The following is a 16659-nucleotide window of genomic DNA, read 5'->3' as shown; positions in this document are numbered from 1 at the left end:
TATTATTTTAAATTCGACTAATACTAATTTTTATCTCCTCATCACAAGCAGGCATTACAGCATGTGTTTGTGTGTGCTGTCTGCGGCACTCAGAGCACGTGCCGATATCGTGCGCTATATCGAACATTTTTATATCGTTATCGATGAAGCTGTACCGTCGATAAATATCGATACCGTTTAATGAAATCATAGCCTTTTGAAGTTTAATCATCACATTCAGCATATCGCAATTCTGGTCTTTCCGTCCCCAATTTTAAGACCTCTTCAAATCATAATTAAGACTTTCTTGTACAATTTAAAACTTTTTTAAGACCCCACGGAAACCCTGTAAAATCTGCTCAAGCATGACTCTCTTATTAATCTGCAGAGCTGAGTCTGTGATTGAACACTGAGAGGGATTACAGATCCGGTGTGTGTTTAACAGCACATCCATCAGCTCAAGCCGCTCCCGCTGAAACACTTCACGTGTGTTACACAGCGTCCAGTCCAACTAAAACCTTACAAGCGCTCTCCATCCGCCGCTTCTGAAAGCAGACGCCAGAGAAACCTGACACACGATGTTTGAGAGCGAGGAGAGAGCGTCCAGAAAAGAAGAAGAAGAGGAGGAGAGACGGGGGAGGATTCTGCACTGGATAAACCGGGACGTGTATGTTTACACGTTACTGACACGAGAGGGAAGACTCTTCTCTTTACACATGTCAGAAACCTGCTTTGCTTGATTTGTTTAGCGCTGCGCCGGGCCAGATGTTTTCTGGGAAAGAACAAGACTGAAGTATTTCAGTAGGTGGGCTGTGTGAAGACGAGGAGATGCTCTAGTTCACAGAGGAGCCGCAGACTTTATGTTACTCTTTGTCTGTATACTAGAGTCTTTCGACCACTAAAATTACGTCAGCGATTATCTTTTAATATAACACTATTATATATATATGTATATATACTGCTGTTCAAAGGTTTGGGATCAGTAAGATTTGTTATTACTCTTTAAAGAAGTCTCTTCTGCTCACCAAAGCTGCATTTATTTGATCAGAAATACAGAAAAAAAACTGTAAAAATTGTGAAATATTATTTGAATCTAAAACAAATGTGTTCTATGTGAACATATAGTAAACTGTAATGTATTTCTTGTTCTATGTGAATCTGTGTTAAACTGTAATGTATTTCTGTGATGCGCAGCTGTATTTTCAGCATCATTCCTCCAGTCTTCAGTGTCACATGATCTTCAGAAATCAGTATAATATGCTGATTTATTATCAGAGCTGGAAACAGTTGCTGCTTAATATTGTTTTTTGGAACCTGTGATACTTTTTTCAGGATTATTCAGAAGAAATTTCAACACACTTCAGCAATAAACAAAGACACACAGATGTTTGTCTAGAGTAATGTGTGCTGATTAGTACACTTGAACTGCATCATCAGAAGCTAATAGAATGGGATTAAATACATAAAGGATATTTGTGCTGTTTAACATTTAATTATTGCAGGTTTGCGTCATATTCTGAGTTGCATTATTTTTATTCATTTTGAGGAATACTGAATCTCTGTTTTTTTTTTTTGAGTGTGTGAGTGAGATGAATTAATGCATATTCATATCTATTTTAGAACTACAGTAACATCTTCTGATTTCTCTCAACATGGCGACACCAGAGCTGTCAATCAATAAATTTGAATTAAAAAAAAAAAAAAGTAACGCGTCACTTATTTGAAAAAGTTACTCTTATATTCTCTTGTAAATTAAAAAGTAATGCGTTACTTTACTAGTTACTTGAAAAAAGTAATCTGATTACGTAACTCGCGTTACTTGTAATGCGCCCCAACACTGGTAGCATTAGTGACTGAAAGCATTTGCTGTAGTGTGATTGTGCATCTACAGAAACACTGACACTAAACAGCGCTCGCTGGATGACCGCTAAAGCTCTTCACTCCTCCCTTAAGAACGGGTGGATTAGCGAGTACTGACACCAGCGGGGGTGACCTCATGACCCCGTGACCCCTCCCGGCTCGTGCCTTCAAAGGGCCAGAGATCACGGTCACAGCTGGTGTTTGCTGTGTTTACCTGCTGTCGCTGCTGAGCCAGTTGATCCTCGAGCTGCCTGACCTTTGACCTCTCCAGCTCCACCTGGTGAGCGCAGTCCTCGCGCAGACGCCGGCCGCTGTCTTGCAGCTCCCGCATGCTGAACTCGTGCTCGGAGCGGAGCTCTCGCTGCAGCCGCTGCGTCTAAACGAGCGGCAGACGAACGCCTCAGAAACACACGATCACACGACACGCTCTCTGAAGATCATTTAGACTCACCTCCATCTCAGCGTGAGCCAGAGCTTTCTCTCGCTTCTCCAGATCAGACAGAGTCTTCTGCAGCTGCTCCTCCAGGAGACTATACTCCATCTCCTGAAAACGCAAACACAAAAAATTAATATTTCATGAAAAATTATTATAATTAGCAAGTGTCCATCTCATAATCCAAATCACTGAAATCAGAGTTCAGTATTATAGTGTAAGAATGACAACATATCCACGTGTTATGAGCAAAACAATATTGTTTTCTGTTAGTAATAAGTTTATTTTGCTCACCCCTTCTCGCAGATTATTTAGCTTGTTCTAAGCAAAATCTCACTTAATTTTGACTCGTTTTTCTGAAAACGAGACAATAATAATTTTTACTTGTCTAGAAAAGCCTTCTCGATTTAAGAATTTTCAGAAATCTGGGCTGGAGACCTGTCACTTGTTTTGTTTTTTACTCCTAATGCGATCTTTAAATGCAATGTTTACATAAATTTGAAGGCTACATGCTAATGTTTTATTATGTTATTTTTCAACCTTGCCTTTACTGTCTGAAACCAAACAGTGTTCCACTGAAGGAGGACTGATATGAGTCTGACCTTCTTCTTGATGAGCGCCTCCCGCTGGTGATCTCTCTTCCTCCACTCCTCCGCAAGCGCCTGCATGTGACTCAACTCCTTCTGCTTCAGCTGAGGACAAAACAAACACAACTTAACTTAAACGAACATAAAACGACGGCTCTCCGGTCCTCGCGTTGAGTGAGTGCAGATGCGTTGTGTGTGAACATGATCTTACTGTAGATCTAGACTCAATGTGAACATGCATTTCTCATCTCACTCGCACAGAAACAGATTCAGCGTTCCTCAAAATGAAGGAAAACAGTGAAACCCGCAATAATTGAAAATGATAAACAACACAAATATATTTAATCCCATTTTATTAATCAGTGTCTTTGCTGCTGACCTTCAATGATCCAATTCAATATTTTTTAGGATACACTTAATATCCTAATGATTTTTGGCATATTAAAAAAAACATTGACCCATACAATGTATTGTTGGCTATTGCTACAAATATACCTGTGCTGCTTAACACTGCTTTTGTGCTGCAGGGTCACATATGACTTTAGATAAACATTGCATTTGTATTTACTTTTTTTGTGAACTTTCTTCCCTTGTGTCCTATTCTTCATGTAATCCAGAATAACATCACAGGTAAAGGGATTGTTTGATCTACTGTACAGACGTGAATCTACATTTCCTTCAGCCTGACGCTCATTCATTTCACTTTTGGTGTGAAAGCGATTTTATACATTTGCCAAAAATATAACTTTTTTATATTATAAACAAAACAAGCAAGCCCAGCCCAGATGAGGAAAAAGTAACGCAAAAGTAACAAAACGCATTACTTTCCATAAAAAGTAACTGACACAATTAGTTACTTTTTTTATGGAGAAATGCAACATTGTAACGCATTACTTTTAAAAGTAACTTTCCCCAGCACTGCTTATATTTCATCAACTGAAATAATGTTAATATATAACAAATGACTAAAATCTGTTTTACCTTTATAACATACACGTAAATATTAAAATATGTAGAAGGTGCACACATTGTCAAACACAAATACAAAACACCATAATGGTAACAAAATAATGCAACAAACATTCATTTAACAACATAAAACATAACTGTTAAAACTAAGAAGAAACTGTTATTTTAATGAAAAACCATAAAATGTGAGGTGTCACATGCACTGGGAATTCTGGCAATGTCAAATTAAAGGTTTTTTTTAAATACTGTTTTATAAATAAACAGTATTTTATTACAGTTTTCCACTGTATACAGTATGGGAGCTTACAATTAACCAATTAACAGTCTTTTACCATTAAAATTGCAATCATTTTGACAGTGCATGAGCTCAACACCGTCCGTTTTGAGCTGTTTTTCTAACGCTGTTTTTGGGCGAGGATGAAGCTTTGCATTGTGACGGTTAGAGTTTCTTCATAACACCTCAAACTCTCATTATTAATTTTAAAAACAGCAGTTGAAATTGTGTTTTCCCTCTGAGATGTGCAGAGCCGCACCTGATTATCGAACAGATCCTCCTGCATCTCCTTCCACATCTCCAGCTCCAGCGCTGCCTTGTACTCCGGGGTCTCTCGAGGTCGAGTGAGAGGCTCCGCCCCCCCGGGGCCCTGAGGGGGAGGAGCCAGAGCTGCCGGCGGCCCCTGAACAACAAACAACACCCGTGACCCTGCTGTTCAAGCCACATCCACCTTCAGATACAGAACGGTAATCAATCAAAGAGCCGCCGCACCTGTGACGATTCAGAGACGAGGACGTCTTGAGCTTTCACAAACCCCAGATCTTCAAGAACGCTCGCATAACAGAGTTCAGCCAACTTCTCAGACCTACAGACACACAATTCAGTTCAACCGTCAAACCGAGTCCTAAAGAAGCGCATTTCTGCAACAGGATAGCAAAGCATAAAAAGGTTCATCTTGTTTGTTCGAGCACAGAAAACAAGGTAACTGCACCTTTTGTCGAAAATTTTTTTTTTTTTTAAAACTTGAATTAATTTTTTTCCCAGAATTGCAAAAAAGGTCAGAATTGTGAGACATAAAAAAAGGTCAGACACCAAAATACAGGGATTAAAGTGTTCCGTCAGTTCATAAAGACAGTCACTTGATTCACTCCTGAATGATTCAGCCGTTCGAGCGAATCAATTGAATGAATGATTCAGTGATAAAATCAGTGACTTATCGCCACCTGCTGGCGGATTTAGTTTCATTTTTAGCCTATAATTTCAGTTATTTAAATCATGTAATATTTCTGTATTCAACATTTTATATTTAAAACATTAATCTCCACATTAATTTAATTAATGCGACCTCTGAGCCTCATTAAGCGTCTGGAAATGTACCTACAAGCCACTTTTGTGTTCTTCTGTGCCACCTCTGTTGTATAAATTAATTTATTAATACTAATTTCATTTGATTTGTAACTTATTTGTCTTATTCTACTTTTTAAGAAAAGAAAAAAACGCTAAAAATGAAACTAAATCCACCAGCAGGTGGCGACAAGTCACTGATTTTATCACTGAATCATTCATTCAATTGATTCGTTCGAACGGCTGAATCATTCAGGAATGAAGCAAGTTACAGTATTTATGAACTGACAGAACACTTTAATCCCTGCATTTGTTGTCATGTATCCTAAAAATGTGCTTGATGTGATCTAAACATTGAGAAGAAAAAAAACATCCTCAACCTAAAAACCATCATTCTGCAGCTCGTGTGGTTCAAACCTGTATGAGGTTCTTCTACGAACACAAACGAAGATATTTATATCTCAGTGTTTTTTCCATACAGTGAAAGTAAATGTGGTTCAATGCTGTCTGGTTCCCAACATTCTACAAAATATCTTCTTTTGTGTTGCGAAAAAAGAAAGAAAGGACAGAATGTTTATTTATCGGGTGAAGCATACCTTTAACCCCTTAAGTGTCGCCGGCAGGCCCACAGCCATTACATATTTTATTGCCTTTTTACTCTATCAAAAATTATAGTAATCACCCAAAATTAGATATCATTTGAAAGCTTAAAACCTCAAAATTCATCCTGTGAAAAGCATTTTGAAATCGGACATTCCCTTACTATGGAAATGGTACTTTAAAATCTTTGGGCGGTCTCCTCCCATTAGTGGGAGGAGTCGTATTACAAAATGTATTACGGTATTTTACAATCAAAACTTTTTATAATCTTGACAAAATACATATCGTTGGAAAGGTCTGAGTCTCAAGAGTCCATATTTGGTGGTTAGAAGTAACATTGACAGAGAAATTCAGACATTTGTGACGAAAAATGCATAAACAAAACTTTCTGGGTGTCACCCGGTGGCTGTTTGTGGTATAACGCCTAAATAATTTTTTTTTACATCAACTTCAAATTTGGGACATAACTTATTTAGACCTAAGGATTTAATTTTATAGCAATTTTACAGTAAAATTTTTTATGAAAAGTATTTATTTTATATAAAATAATAATACAAATTATACAGTGCATTTTCTTTACAGTCAATAAACTTCTATAACTTTTTGATACCTTCATATTTTGAAATGACACTTAAGGGGTTAAACAACATTTTTTGGTTAATAACATCCTTGTTCTGGAAAAATGTTATATACATAAATCCAAGTATCTGAATGTGAAACCTAGGTTGTGTGTATTTCACAATGAGTTTCATTCTTATACAAATGGCCTTAAGATGATGAAAACTATTAATGCAATAAACCTTTTTGCCATAATTGAAGAATGTAACAAAAAAAAAACCTAGCCTTTTAATTGTATTCTTATTTTTCTTTAAAAAATTTCCTTCTATCAATTTATTTGTATTTTATCTATTTTCTATTCTGTTTATTTCTTTTTGCACCTGATTCTACTGTTCTAACGCAAACATATATTATTGTTGCCATGTTGTTTGTACACAATATATACTGTGCAATAACTTTGAGCATTGTGTGTTTTGAGTTTTGTGTGCTGCAGGTACAATGTCCTGCTGGGATTGAACCGAATATGATCCAGCAACTAAACGCAGCCCTGCACTCGTCACGCTTGCATCTACACCGCAGCATTAGCCTTTCATCTCTAACTCTGCACGAACCCGTCTGCTTTCATGATGGGGATCCTCTCAGAACAGCTCTGTCTCCAGTGCTGATGACCGGATGGGTCGAGGAAGCGTGTTTTCTCGGAGCCGAGGAGACGGGAAAGCTGAATGCTGACCGAACCCAGCAGAACATCTGGAGAGCTGGGCTCTCTGTGCCACATCTCCACCATCAGAGGAACCCTGAACACACAACAAACAAACCACAAACTTAAGACGCCACAAAGCTCATTTGTGACCCTGGACCACAAAACCAGTCATAAGGGTCAATTTTGTGAAATTGAGATTTATGCATCATATGAAAGCTGAATAAATAAGCTTCCATTGATGTATGGTTTGTTAGGATCGGACAATATTTGAAAATCTGGAATCTGAGGGTGCAAAAAAATCTAAATATTGAGAAAATCATCTTTAAAGTTGTCCAAATGAAGTTCTTAGCAATGCATATTACTAATCAAACATTAAGTTTTGATATATTTACGCTAGGAGATTTACAAAATATCTTCATGGAACATGATCTTTACTTAATATCCTAATGATTTTTGGCATAAAAGAGAAATGTATAATTGTGACCCATACAATGTATTGTTGGCTATTGCTACAAATATCCCCCAGCGACTTAACACTGCTTTTGTGCTGCAGGGACACATTTAACATACACTGTGCTTTCAGTTCATTTCCAGACTGAGATTAACCCCGTGAAGCCTGACATATTAAATCATAATCAGAAAAATCAAATTTTTTAAAATGGAACTATTTATTGAACCTTTAGACAATTTTTTTGTTGTTGTTGAGTATCATTTGATGCATCAGGCTTTTATTAGGGCTGGGGGAAAAATATCGATATCTCGATATTAATCGATTCTCATTTTTACGGAACGATATCGATTCTTCAATCCCAATTGATTAGTCTAGCTTGTTTTCAGTTAATGGACGGAACTTTGAAGCGCACTTCCCATCCAATATATTGCAATAAGCATTGTGCTTTTAATATGAAACAAAGTCTCAGATTCCAAATTCTGTCCATTGTATTGCAGTATTCAAACAATAAATGCAGTTTTGGCTCTGTTTAATGTGGATTGACACATCGCTGTAGCGCCTCAGTGAACTGATCATCTCCTCCGCTTTATTACTAGTTATAGCACAAAATAAACATGACTAAACATCCGAAGGTAAGTTAAAAGAAAGAGTACAACTTTACAATCCGTATCCTGTCTCATGTAATCACTCAATCCGTGTTTCAGCAGCGCAAATACGTCAATATAACGGCTTGTAAACAATGCCACATCACATTTACCTCAGAAAAACATATTTGGTGACCATAAACTCATATATATGTAGAGAGGGGCATGTTGCTAAATATATGCACCATATAACATTCATTATATTTTTTACTGTTCTTCAATGTTTATGTTTTAATAAATCCATCAAGTTATTATGACAGCCACCATTTAAATGTTTATATTTCAAAAAAACGAATTGAAGTAGAAATATTATTATGTAACTGTAACTTTATTATTGCAAAAACTTTGTTAATTTTAACCGTCAATATTATAGTAATGTAGTACCAGCTGACTCATGTATATTTTACAGCATTAGTTGAGGGATTTTTTTTTCCTTGAGAAAATTTGGCATGTACTGTACCCGATATATATCCCCCCAAAAAATCAATATTGAATCGAATCGAATTGGTAATCGAATCGCAAGCTTGTGAATGATAATCGAATCGAATCATGAAATTTGTGTCAAAACCCAGCCCTAGATTTTATGGCTTGATACAGTGAGAATATGGAGGAAAAACGACTCAAACTGAGCAAAACTATGTATTTGGTGCAGATGTTGATAATTCTGATGCTTGTGCTGTAAATCAATGAGCTCTTTATAACAGTGCAGCAGATACTGACATGCTATAAATATCAGCGGTCGCTCTATATCTCCTGTAACATGTCTCAGTGAGATGAGATTGAAATGCTCCAAACATATAATGCAGTGATTGAGAGCTGAAGAAATAAAGGCTCCTCAGAAGATGTGAGATGTTCTGGAGGCTTGTGAAGATCATTCCTCCGCTGAGGAACAGTGAAAGTAAAGCTTCTGGAAACAAACGCTCCTCAAAAGATCCTGAGGATCAGATTTGAGACTCTAAAACATGATTGATGGAGAATCAAGTAAAGCTGAGCTGCTTCAGTCCAGTAAGTGTTCATCTGGAGATATTACTGCAGTTGATCAAAATCAGTCAAGATTTGACACGTGAAGCTCGAGCTGAAGCTGGACGCTTGTACAGTTACACTAAAAGAGTCTAAATTATCAATCAGAGACAGAAGACATGCATTAGATTGTGTGCGACATCATTTAGAGACTTTCACATATCAAAAATGATCCAGTAGCTTTAATACAGGGATTAAAGTGTTCCGTCAGTTCATAAAGACAGTCACTTGATTCACTCCTGAATGATTCAGCTGTTCGAACGAATCAATTGAATGAATGATTCAGTGATAAAATCAGTGATTTATCGCCACCTGCTGGCGGATTTAGTTTAATTTTTAGCCTATAATTTCAGTTATTTAAATCATGTAATATTTCTGTATTCAACATTTTATATTTAAAACATTAATCTCCACATTAATTTAATTAATGCGACCTCTGAGCCTCATTAAGCGTCTGGAAATGTACCTACAAGCCACTTTTGTGTTCTTCTGTGCCACCTCTGTTGTATAAATTAATTTATTAATACTAATTTCATATGATTGGTAACTTGGTTGTCTTATTCTACTTATTATTATATTGTTTTAAATAGAAATGTAAACATACATTTTTGAATTTGACAGATGAAAATGATGCCATTATAAAGGTAAAAAGAAAGTAAGTAAGTCACTTTAAGGAGTCAAATGTCACCTTGTATAAGGAAGGCTAATTTTAAGACGAGTTACTTATTTTATCACTGAATCATTCATTCAATTGATTCGTTCGAATGGCTGAATCATCCAGGAATGAAGCAAGTGACTGTCTTTATGAACTGAGGGAAATCCGTAGTTTAATCCCTGTTTAATAGGGTTAAAGGTCTGATCTCACCTGAGGAAAGTGTCCTGAAGCTGATTGGGTAAAGCGGCAAAATCAAAAGCGCAGTACGACTGCGGCAGAAACACCTCCGTGTTCTTCTTCACCTCCACCGCTGGACTCGTCAGGATGGGAGCCGCGCTGCCGAAGAACTGGTAAGCGTATCTGGGGAAAGATACACGTTAGGACACGAGCAGGAACATGCTAAAGCTGCGTGTCGAAGCTCAGGCTGCGAGCGTGAGTCACCATTGAGGTACTCCATACTGCACTTGTGATCGATATGATCAATTTGAAAAACTAACGGAATGCATAATTTCTAAAAAATAAAATAATAAAGGACAATAGTTATTAAATGCACCATATCTAAACATTTGTACCATTACAAATCAACCGTTTTTTTGGAGGTCATAAATGCTATTTTTGGTCTGGGGAGGAAGTTTTGATTTCACAGTCCGACTTATTTAACTCTTTCCCCACCATTGACGAGTTATCTTGTATTTTACAAGAAAACGCTTCCCCGACAAAGATGAGTTTTTACGGCTTTCCGTGTTTTCACTGTTATACACTCGGAGGCGCTATTACACATCTTCTGAACGAGTACAAAACCTCCCGAACAAAAACACACGTGAACAGGACGGAGAAACCAGCGATCTATGTAAACAGATGCATATGAAAAATAATGCGATCATCAGCAATAGACAGCATATAAATGAAAACGGCATGTTACAGAGTAAAATGTTGATCCAGGACGTGTTGTCTGTGCAAGCTTTGGAGGTGTTGATGGAGCAATTTACTAGATTTATGCTTTGATAATCGTACTGAATATTATCCAGGTGTAGTTTTTGATCAAAATGTGATTATCTCACCTTTTTACTCAAAATTATGCTTTTCTATGAAACGTACCTACATTCAAGTGTTTATAAAAAAACAATGCTTAAAGCTAGAATAAAACTGTTTAGAATAAAAAAAATGTTTAGTTTAAAAGTAGAGGCTCTGATCTTTATTTTGGTGTATTGCATATTCAAATATTCATACAGCAAATTATACTGGAGGCCATACAATTTGAGTGAAAATCATCAAAATCGCTGGCGGTGGCTGGCAACTTTTTCAAAAATGCTGGCGGGGAAAGAGTTAATTATTAAATAAAACCATAAAAACATTTTCATTAATTGGAAAAAATTCTTATAAACTTTAACTGAAATAAAATATATTTAAACAAGCTAGTTCCCAAGGGAACATTTCTCATTTTCGTTAAGTTTAACTAAGTGTACTGAAAGAAAAATGTATAAAAACTATACAGACATATGTAAAAAATTATTAAAATAACAAAAACACACAATAAAATGACTAAATCTGTAACTAAAATTAAAATGAAAACAGAAAATATAAAAATAAAACCAAATTAATAACACTGCTCATAATAAATCAAACTCTTATAAGATTAAGAAAAATCCTGCTTCATGAACATTTGTTTCAAAAGTGCAAGAAAATGTCAAAGCAAAAAGCCTCAAATATCACATATGAATATGATCAATGCTATTTTAGGATCATTGAGATACTATTATAGTTTTCATAAATATTTTAAATTCATTTTTATACGGCTGTAATTTTATTTCTAGTTAAAATTTGTATTATAATTTAATTTTTTGAATTAGCTTTTATTGTAATAAGAAAACATTTTGATTAATTTTTAATTATTATTTTTGTCATTTTTATTTATTTTATATTACTATTTAGGTTTAAATTTAGTTTTTGTTTATTTATTTCCAGTTAGCTTTTTTTTTTTACCAATATATTTATCAACTTTTCACAAAATATGAATTACACATCAATAAAAAAAACATTAATTCAGAAAAACAATTTTAGAGAGAGAGAAAAATAAATACATTAATAATAATAAATAAAAAATATCCCATTTCAGCATATCAAAATACATTAATTCAGAAAAACATTTCAAGACAGAGAAAAAATTTAATAAATTAATAAATACCAAACACCTCAGAAACTACAAGATCTTTATTAGTTGTTTTTATATGTCTATATAGTTAACTTTATTTAAAAAAAAAAAGTTTTAGTTATTTTAGTACGCCAAGTTAAACTAAATGAAAATAAGAAATGTTGAGACGTGTATTTTTACTTCAGTGAAAGTTGATTTTATTTCCAGTAACAGTTGTTTAACCGTGCATGTGATCGGACCTGATTGTTGATATCTTCGGCTCTCAGTGTCACAGACACGCTCACAGTCGGCTGCAGGTCCGGCGGGACACACCGCAGGCTGGGCTTCACTCGGTTCAGGGGCTGCAGGATGAAAGCGCCCTCTATAATAGCGGGACGTTTAGTCAGATCAGCGCTGCTCGTCATTAACCCGGCTAGACTGACGTCACTGCTGCCGAGAGACTGCTTTCCACAGCAGAGATGGAGCTGTGTGCAAAACACATACTGAACATGCATCACTGTTACTAAAGACTAGGGCATGCTCATTTGGTGCGATTAATTATGGAAAAAGTAACATGTTAAAATGATTAATGCATTTAATGTGGCGCCCTGTCCAGACCTGTGCATCATCTCACACTGAGGAGTCTATTAGAATGCAGTGATATGAGCCTAAAACTCAAGATACGAGTGCACAAAATAAATCAGCCTCTTATGTTTATATCATATGTGTCCCTGCAGCACAAAAGCAGTGTTAAGTCGCTGGGGGATATTTGTAGCAATAGCCAACAATACATTGTATGGGTCACAATTATACATTTCTCTTTTATGCCAAAAATCATTAGGATATTAAGTAAAGATCATGTTCCATGAAGATATTTAGTACATTTCCTACCGTAAATATATCAAAACTTAATGTTTGATTAGTAATATGCATTGCTAAGAACTTCATTTGAACAACTTTAAAGATGATTTTCTCAGTATTTAGATTTTTTTGCACCCTCAGATTCCAGATTTTCAAATATTGTCCTCTCCTAACAAACCATACATCAATGGAGAGCGTATTTATTCAGCTTTCGGATGATGCTTAAATCTCAATTTCACAAAGTTTACCCTTATGACTGGTTTTGTGCTCCAGGGTCACATACGATACAGTTTAGCAATATCACACCCGCAAGAGTGCTGCTTCTCCCCAATATCTCCACCACTGCAAATGTGATAGTGGTTTATACAAAAAATATATATTTTAGACATAATATTGTCAGCTTTGCTCAGTTTCACAAATGAAAATAGCCCACAGCAGAACTGTTGAGCGTCTCTGATCAACACAGAGCAGTGATTCGTTACTGAACGAGTCAGTGTTTTTGAATGAATCGAGTGAGTCAATGATTCAGTGACTCATAAATAGTCACTTGCTTCGTTTCGGAACGAATCAGCTGTTTGAACGAAACGGCTGAGCGAACGATTCAATGACTCACTAATTAATGACTCGCCGCCACCTACTGGCACTTTCATATTTAGAATATCATTCCATTTTTAAAAACCATATTTAAATATATTACTTCTATAATTATATATATGCAATGTAGAATCAAAAATGTCTTACAAAAATAACTTTAAATGAGCTTTTTGGGGGGGTGGGGTGGGGGGGGTAATTTCTCAGCCAATACTGATGTGCGATTATCCAGATGAACTATCTATAACAAGCACATCATGCAATTAATCAGATTAAAATTGTAATCACAGCCCTACCAAAGAGACAGAAAACGAGCAGTGTGATAAATCTGTGCAGATGTCAGAGATCCGTGCTGACCTGCAGACAGGGCTGCTGTGCGAGGAAGAGCCGCAGGACTCGCTCGCTGCTGCGGATGCGGACGGACGCTCGCTCGGGCTCGAAGTTCGGACTGAGGAGGTTCTGGAAAGGTTCGCTGGTGACGTCGTTCCCCAACAGAGTGTAATAGAAGAAGAACTCTGCGCCCTCGCTGGACAGCTTAGTCGAGCTGGAGATCAACTGAAGATCAGGAAGATGTGTTGTTTAGTCACTGCGCACTGAATATGTACGGGCTGGACAATAATCCAATATTAATATGTAGCGTGATATCAACCGCTAGTTCTACCGCTCTCAAAGCGCCTCCTGCTGGCAGAGAATCAGTTTGCATTTTCAATAATAAAAGTTTTTTAACAGAAAGATGTTCTAATTCAGATAAATAGAGTTCATATCGATATCGGAATTTATATCGCATCGACGGAAATTAAGAAATATACCGTGATACACATTTTGTCCGTATCGTCCAGCCCTACCACAGACATACGACAGCAGCTCTGTTCACCTGCTCCAGTTTAGCCGCAAACGCAACCGTCACCGACAGCACAAACATGTCGGCGCAGACATCTTCAGGTCCGATCTGATGAAAGCCTTCTTCCTCGTTCAGAACCGGCCTGAGCTCACCAGAGTCCAGAGGAACCAGCGCCGGAGAGCCTGTAGAGTTCACAGTGACTTCATTAACAAAATGATGATTAGAGTTAACATGAACCACACTCACGACTCGTTTAGGGTTCATTATATTACTATTTAGGTTTAAATTTATTTCAAATTCATTTTTGTTTTCTAGTTAGCATTTTTTTTTTACCAATATTTTTTATCAACTTTTCACAAAATATGAAATACACACCAATAAAATAAAAAAAAATCAGAATTTTTTAAAATTTATTTTTAGAATTAGGTTTTATTGTAATAAGAAAATATTTAGATTAATTTTTAGTCATTATTTTTGTCATTTTTATTTATATTACTATTTATGTTTACATTTATTTTTAACTCAGTTTTTGCTTTTATTTATTTCCAGTTGGCTTTTTTTTAACAATATATTTATCAACTTTTCATAAAATATGAATTACACACCAATAAAAAAAAAAATCTGAATTTTTAATTTATTTTTAGAATGAGGTTTTATTGTAATATCTTATTATACAATTATTAACAATTATTATACCTATTATAAATATTTAGATTACTTTTTTGTAATTATTTTTGTCATTTTTATTTATTTTATATTACTATTTAGGTTTAAATTTATTTCAAATACATTTTTTTTACTAGTTAGTATTTTTTTTACCAAAATTTTTATCAACTTTTCACAAAATATGAATTACACACCAATAAAAATAAAAAAAAATTGTTTATTTATTTTTAGAATTAGCTTTTATTGTAATAAGAAAACATTTAGATTCCTTTTTAGTAATTATTTTTGTCATTTGTATTTATTTTATATTACTATTTATGTTTAAATTTATTTCTAATTCAGTTTTTGTTTTTATTTATTTCCAGTTAGCTTTTTTTTTAATCAATATATTAATCAACTTTTCACAAAATATGAATTACACATCAATTAAAAAAAAAAAACAATTTAAGAGAGAGAAAAATAAATAAATAACTAAAAACATCTAAAAAAAAAAAAAAAAGATCCCATTTCAGCATACCTTAAATCAGAAAAACATTTAAAAAATCATAATAAATTAATAAATACCAAAAACCTCAGAAACTACAAAATCCCATTTCAGCAATGGTCCAACTTAAAAAGGGAACTTTTTTTCATTCATTTAATATTTCAATTAACAAACATGTTTTAATTATTTTAGTTAAGTTGTTTTAGTGGAGACAGTTATTACATTTTGGTGAAAGATTACAAAAACAATAATTTTAGAAACTTTTTATTATTTGGAATAAATGAATCGAAGATACTAATAACCAGCATCAAGTACATTTTTGATTTCATGTTGATTTTAATATCGACGCCTGACAGAACCGAACCAGCACTGAGACAAACATGCATGTAGAAGCTTTGAAGCGCATCGACAGAAGCAGAGAGAACGGGAGGAAAACAACGGCACACAGAGATCAGAGGTGTGCATCAGCGTAAGAAAGAGCGTCAGGTACCTGGCCTCGGTGGAGCTTTCTTTGCCTTGAACTGCTCAGCTGTTGGTTTGGTGTCGTTCTCTAAGATCACGCTGATCAGAAGAGCAGGTTTCAGTTTCGTGTACTTGCTACTGAGCAAAGGATGCCATTTAGGAGCCTGAAGAACACACAGAAGATTTCAGAAAAGTCGGCTAATGAGACTCAGCCTTCAGTGACACGCACACAACCAGTCGAACGTTTGGAATAAGTACGATTCTTAATGCTTTTGAAAGAAGTCTTTACTGCTCACCATTTATTTGATCACAAATACACTAAAAATAGAGAAATATTTTTACTGTTTAAAACAGCTGTTTTCTCTGTGAATATGTGTTAAACTGTGCTGTATTTCTGTGATGCGCAGCTGTATTTTCAGCATCATTCCTCCAGTCTTCAGTGTCACATGATCTTCAGAAATCATTATAATATGCTGATCTGCTGCTCCAGAAACATTTCAACATTGATAATAATCAGAAAACAGTCGTGCCGCGGAATATTTCTGTGGAAACTGTGATACGTTTCCATTCAAAAGTGTGGAGCAAGTTAGATTAAAAATAAAAATTAATACTTTTATTCATCAAGGATGCATTAAATTGATCAAAAGTGACAGTAAAGACGTTTATAATGTTGCAGAATATTTCTATTTCAAATAAATGCTGTTCTTTTGAACTTTCTGTTCATCTGTGAATCCTGAAAAATAAAATGCACGACAGTTTCCACAAAAATATTGTGCAGCACGACTGTTTTCAACATTGATAATAATCAGAAATGTTTCTTGAGCAGCA

General features: G+C 35.3%; 1 protein-coding gene across 1 annotated transcript in view; it reads right to left on the bottom strand.

Annotated features, from left to right (window-relative positions):
- Window positions 1–16659, bottom strand: part of cep120 (centrosomal protein 120) — a 22510-nt gene that overhangs the window by 2309 nt on the left and 3542 nt on the right. The window contains exons 4-14 of the mRNA XM_016259779.1: window positions 15860–15995; window positions 14253–14401; window positions 13736–13933; window positions 12170–12411; window positions 10006–10155; window positions 6937–7119; window positions 4595–4688; window positions 4362–4505; window positions 2875–2964; window positions 2291–2383; window positions 2054–2215 (exon numbers count right to left, since the gene is read on the bottom strand). Of these exons, the coding sequence (XP_016115265.1) occupies window positions 2054–2215; window positions 2291–2383; window positions 2875–2964; window positions 4362–4505; window positions 4595–4688; window positions 6937–7119; window positions 10006–10155; window positions 12170–12411; window positions 13736–13933; window positions 14253–14401; window positions 15860–15995 (1641 nt within the window). The remainder of the gene's footprint in view (window positions 1–2053; window positions 2216–2290; window positions 2384–2874; window positions 2965–4361; window positions 4506–4594; window positions 4689–6936; window positions 7120–10005; window positions 10156–12169; window positions 12412–13735; window positions 13934–14252; window positions 14402–15859; window positions 15996–16659) is intronic.

This window comes from Sinocyclocheilus grahami, unplaced genomic scaffold (genome assembly GCF_001515645.1).
Source record: "Sinocyclocheilus grahami isolate Dianchi unplaced genomic scaffold, SAMN03320097.WGS_v1.1 scaffold1921.1, whole genome shotgun sequence".
NCBI lineage: Eukaryota > Metazoa > Chordata > Actinopteri > Cypriniformes > Cyprinidae > Sinocyclocheilus > Sinocyclocheilus grahami.
Note: the sequence above shows the minus strand (reverse complement) of the source record. Positions and strands in the feature narration are given on the sequence as shown.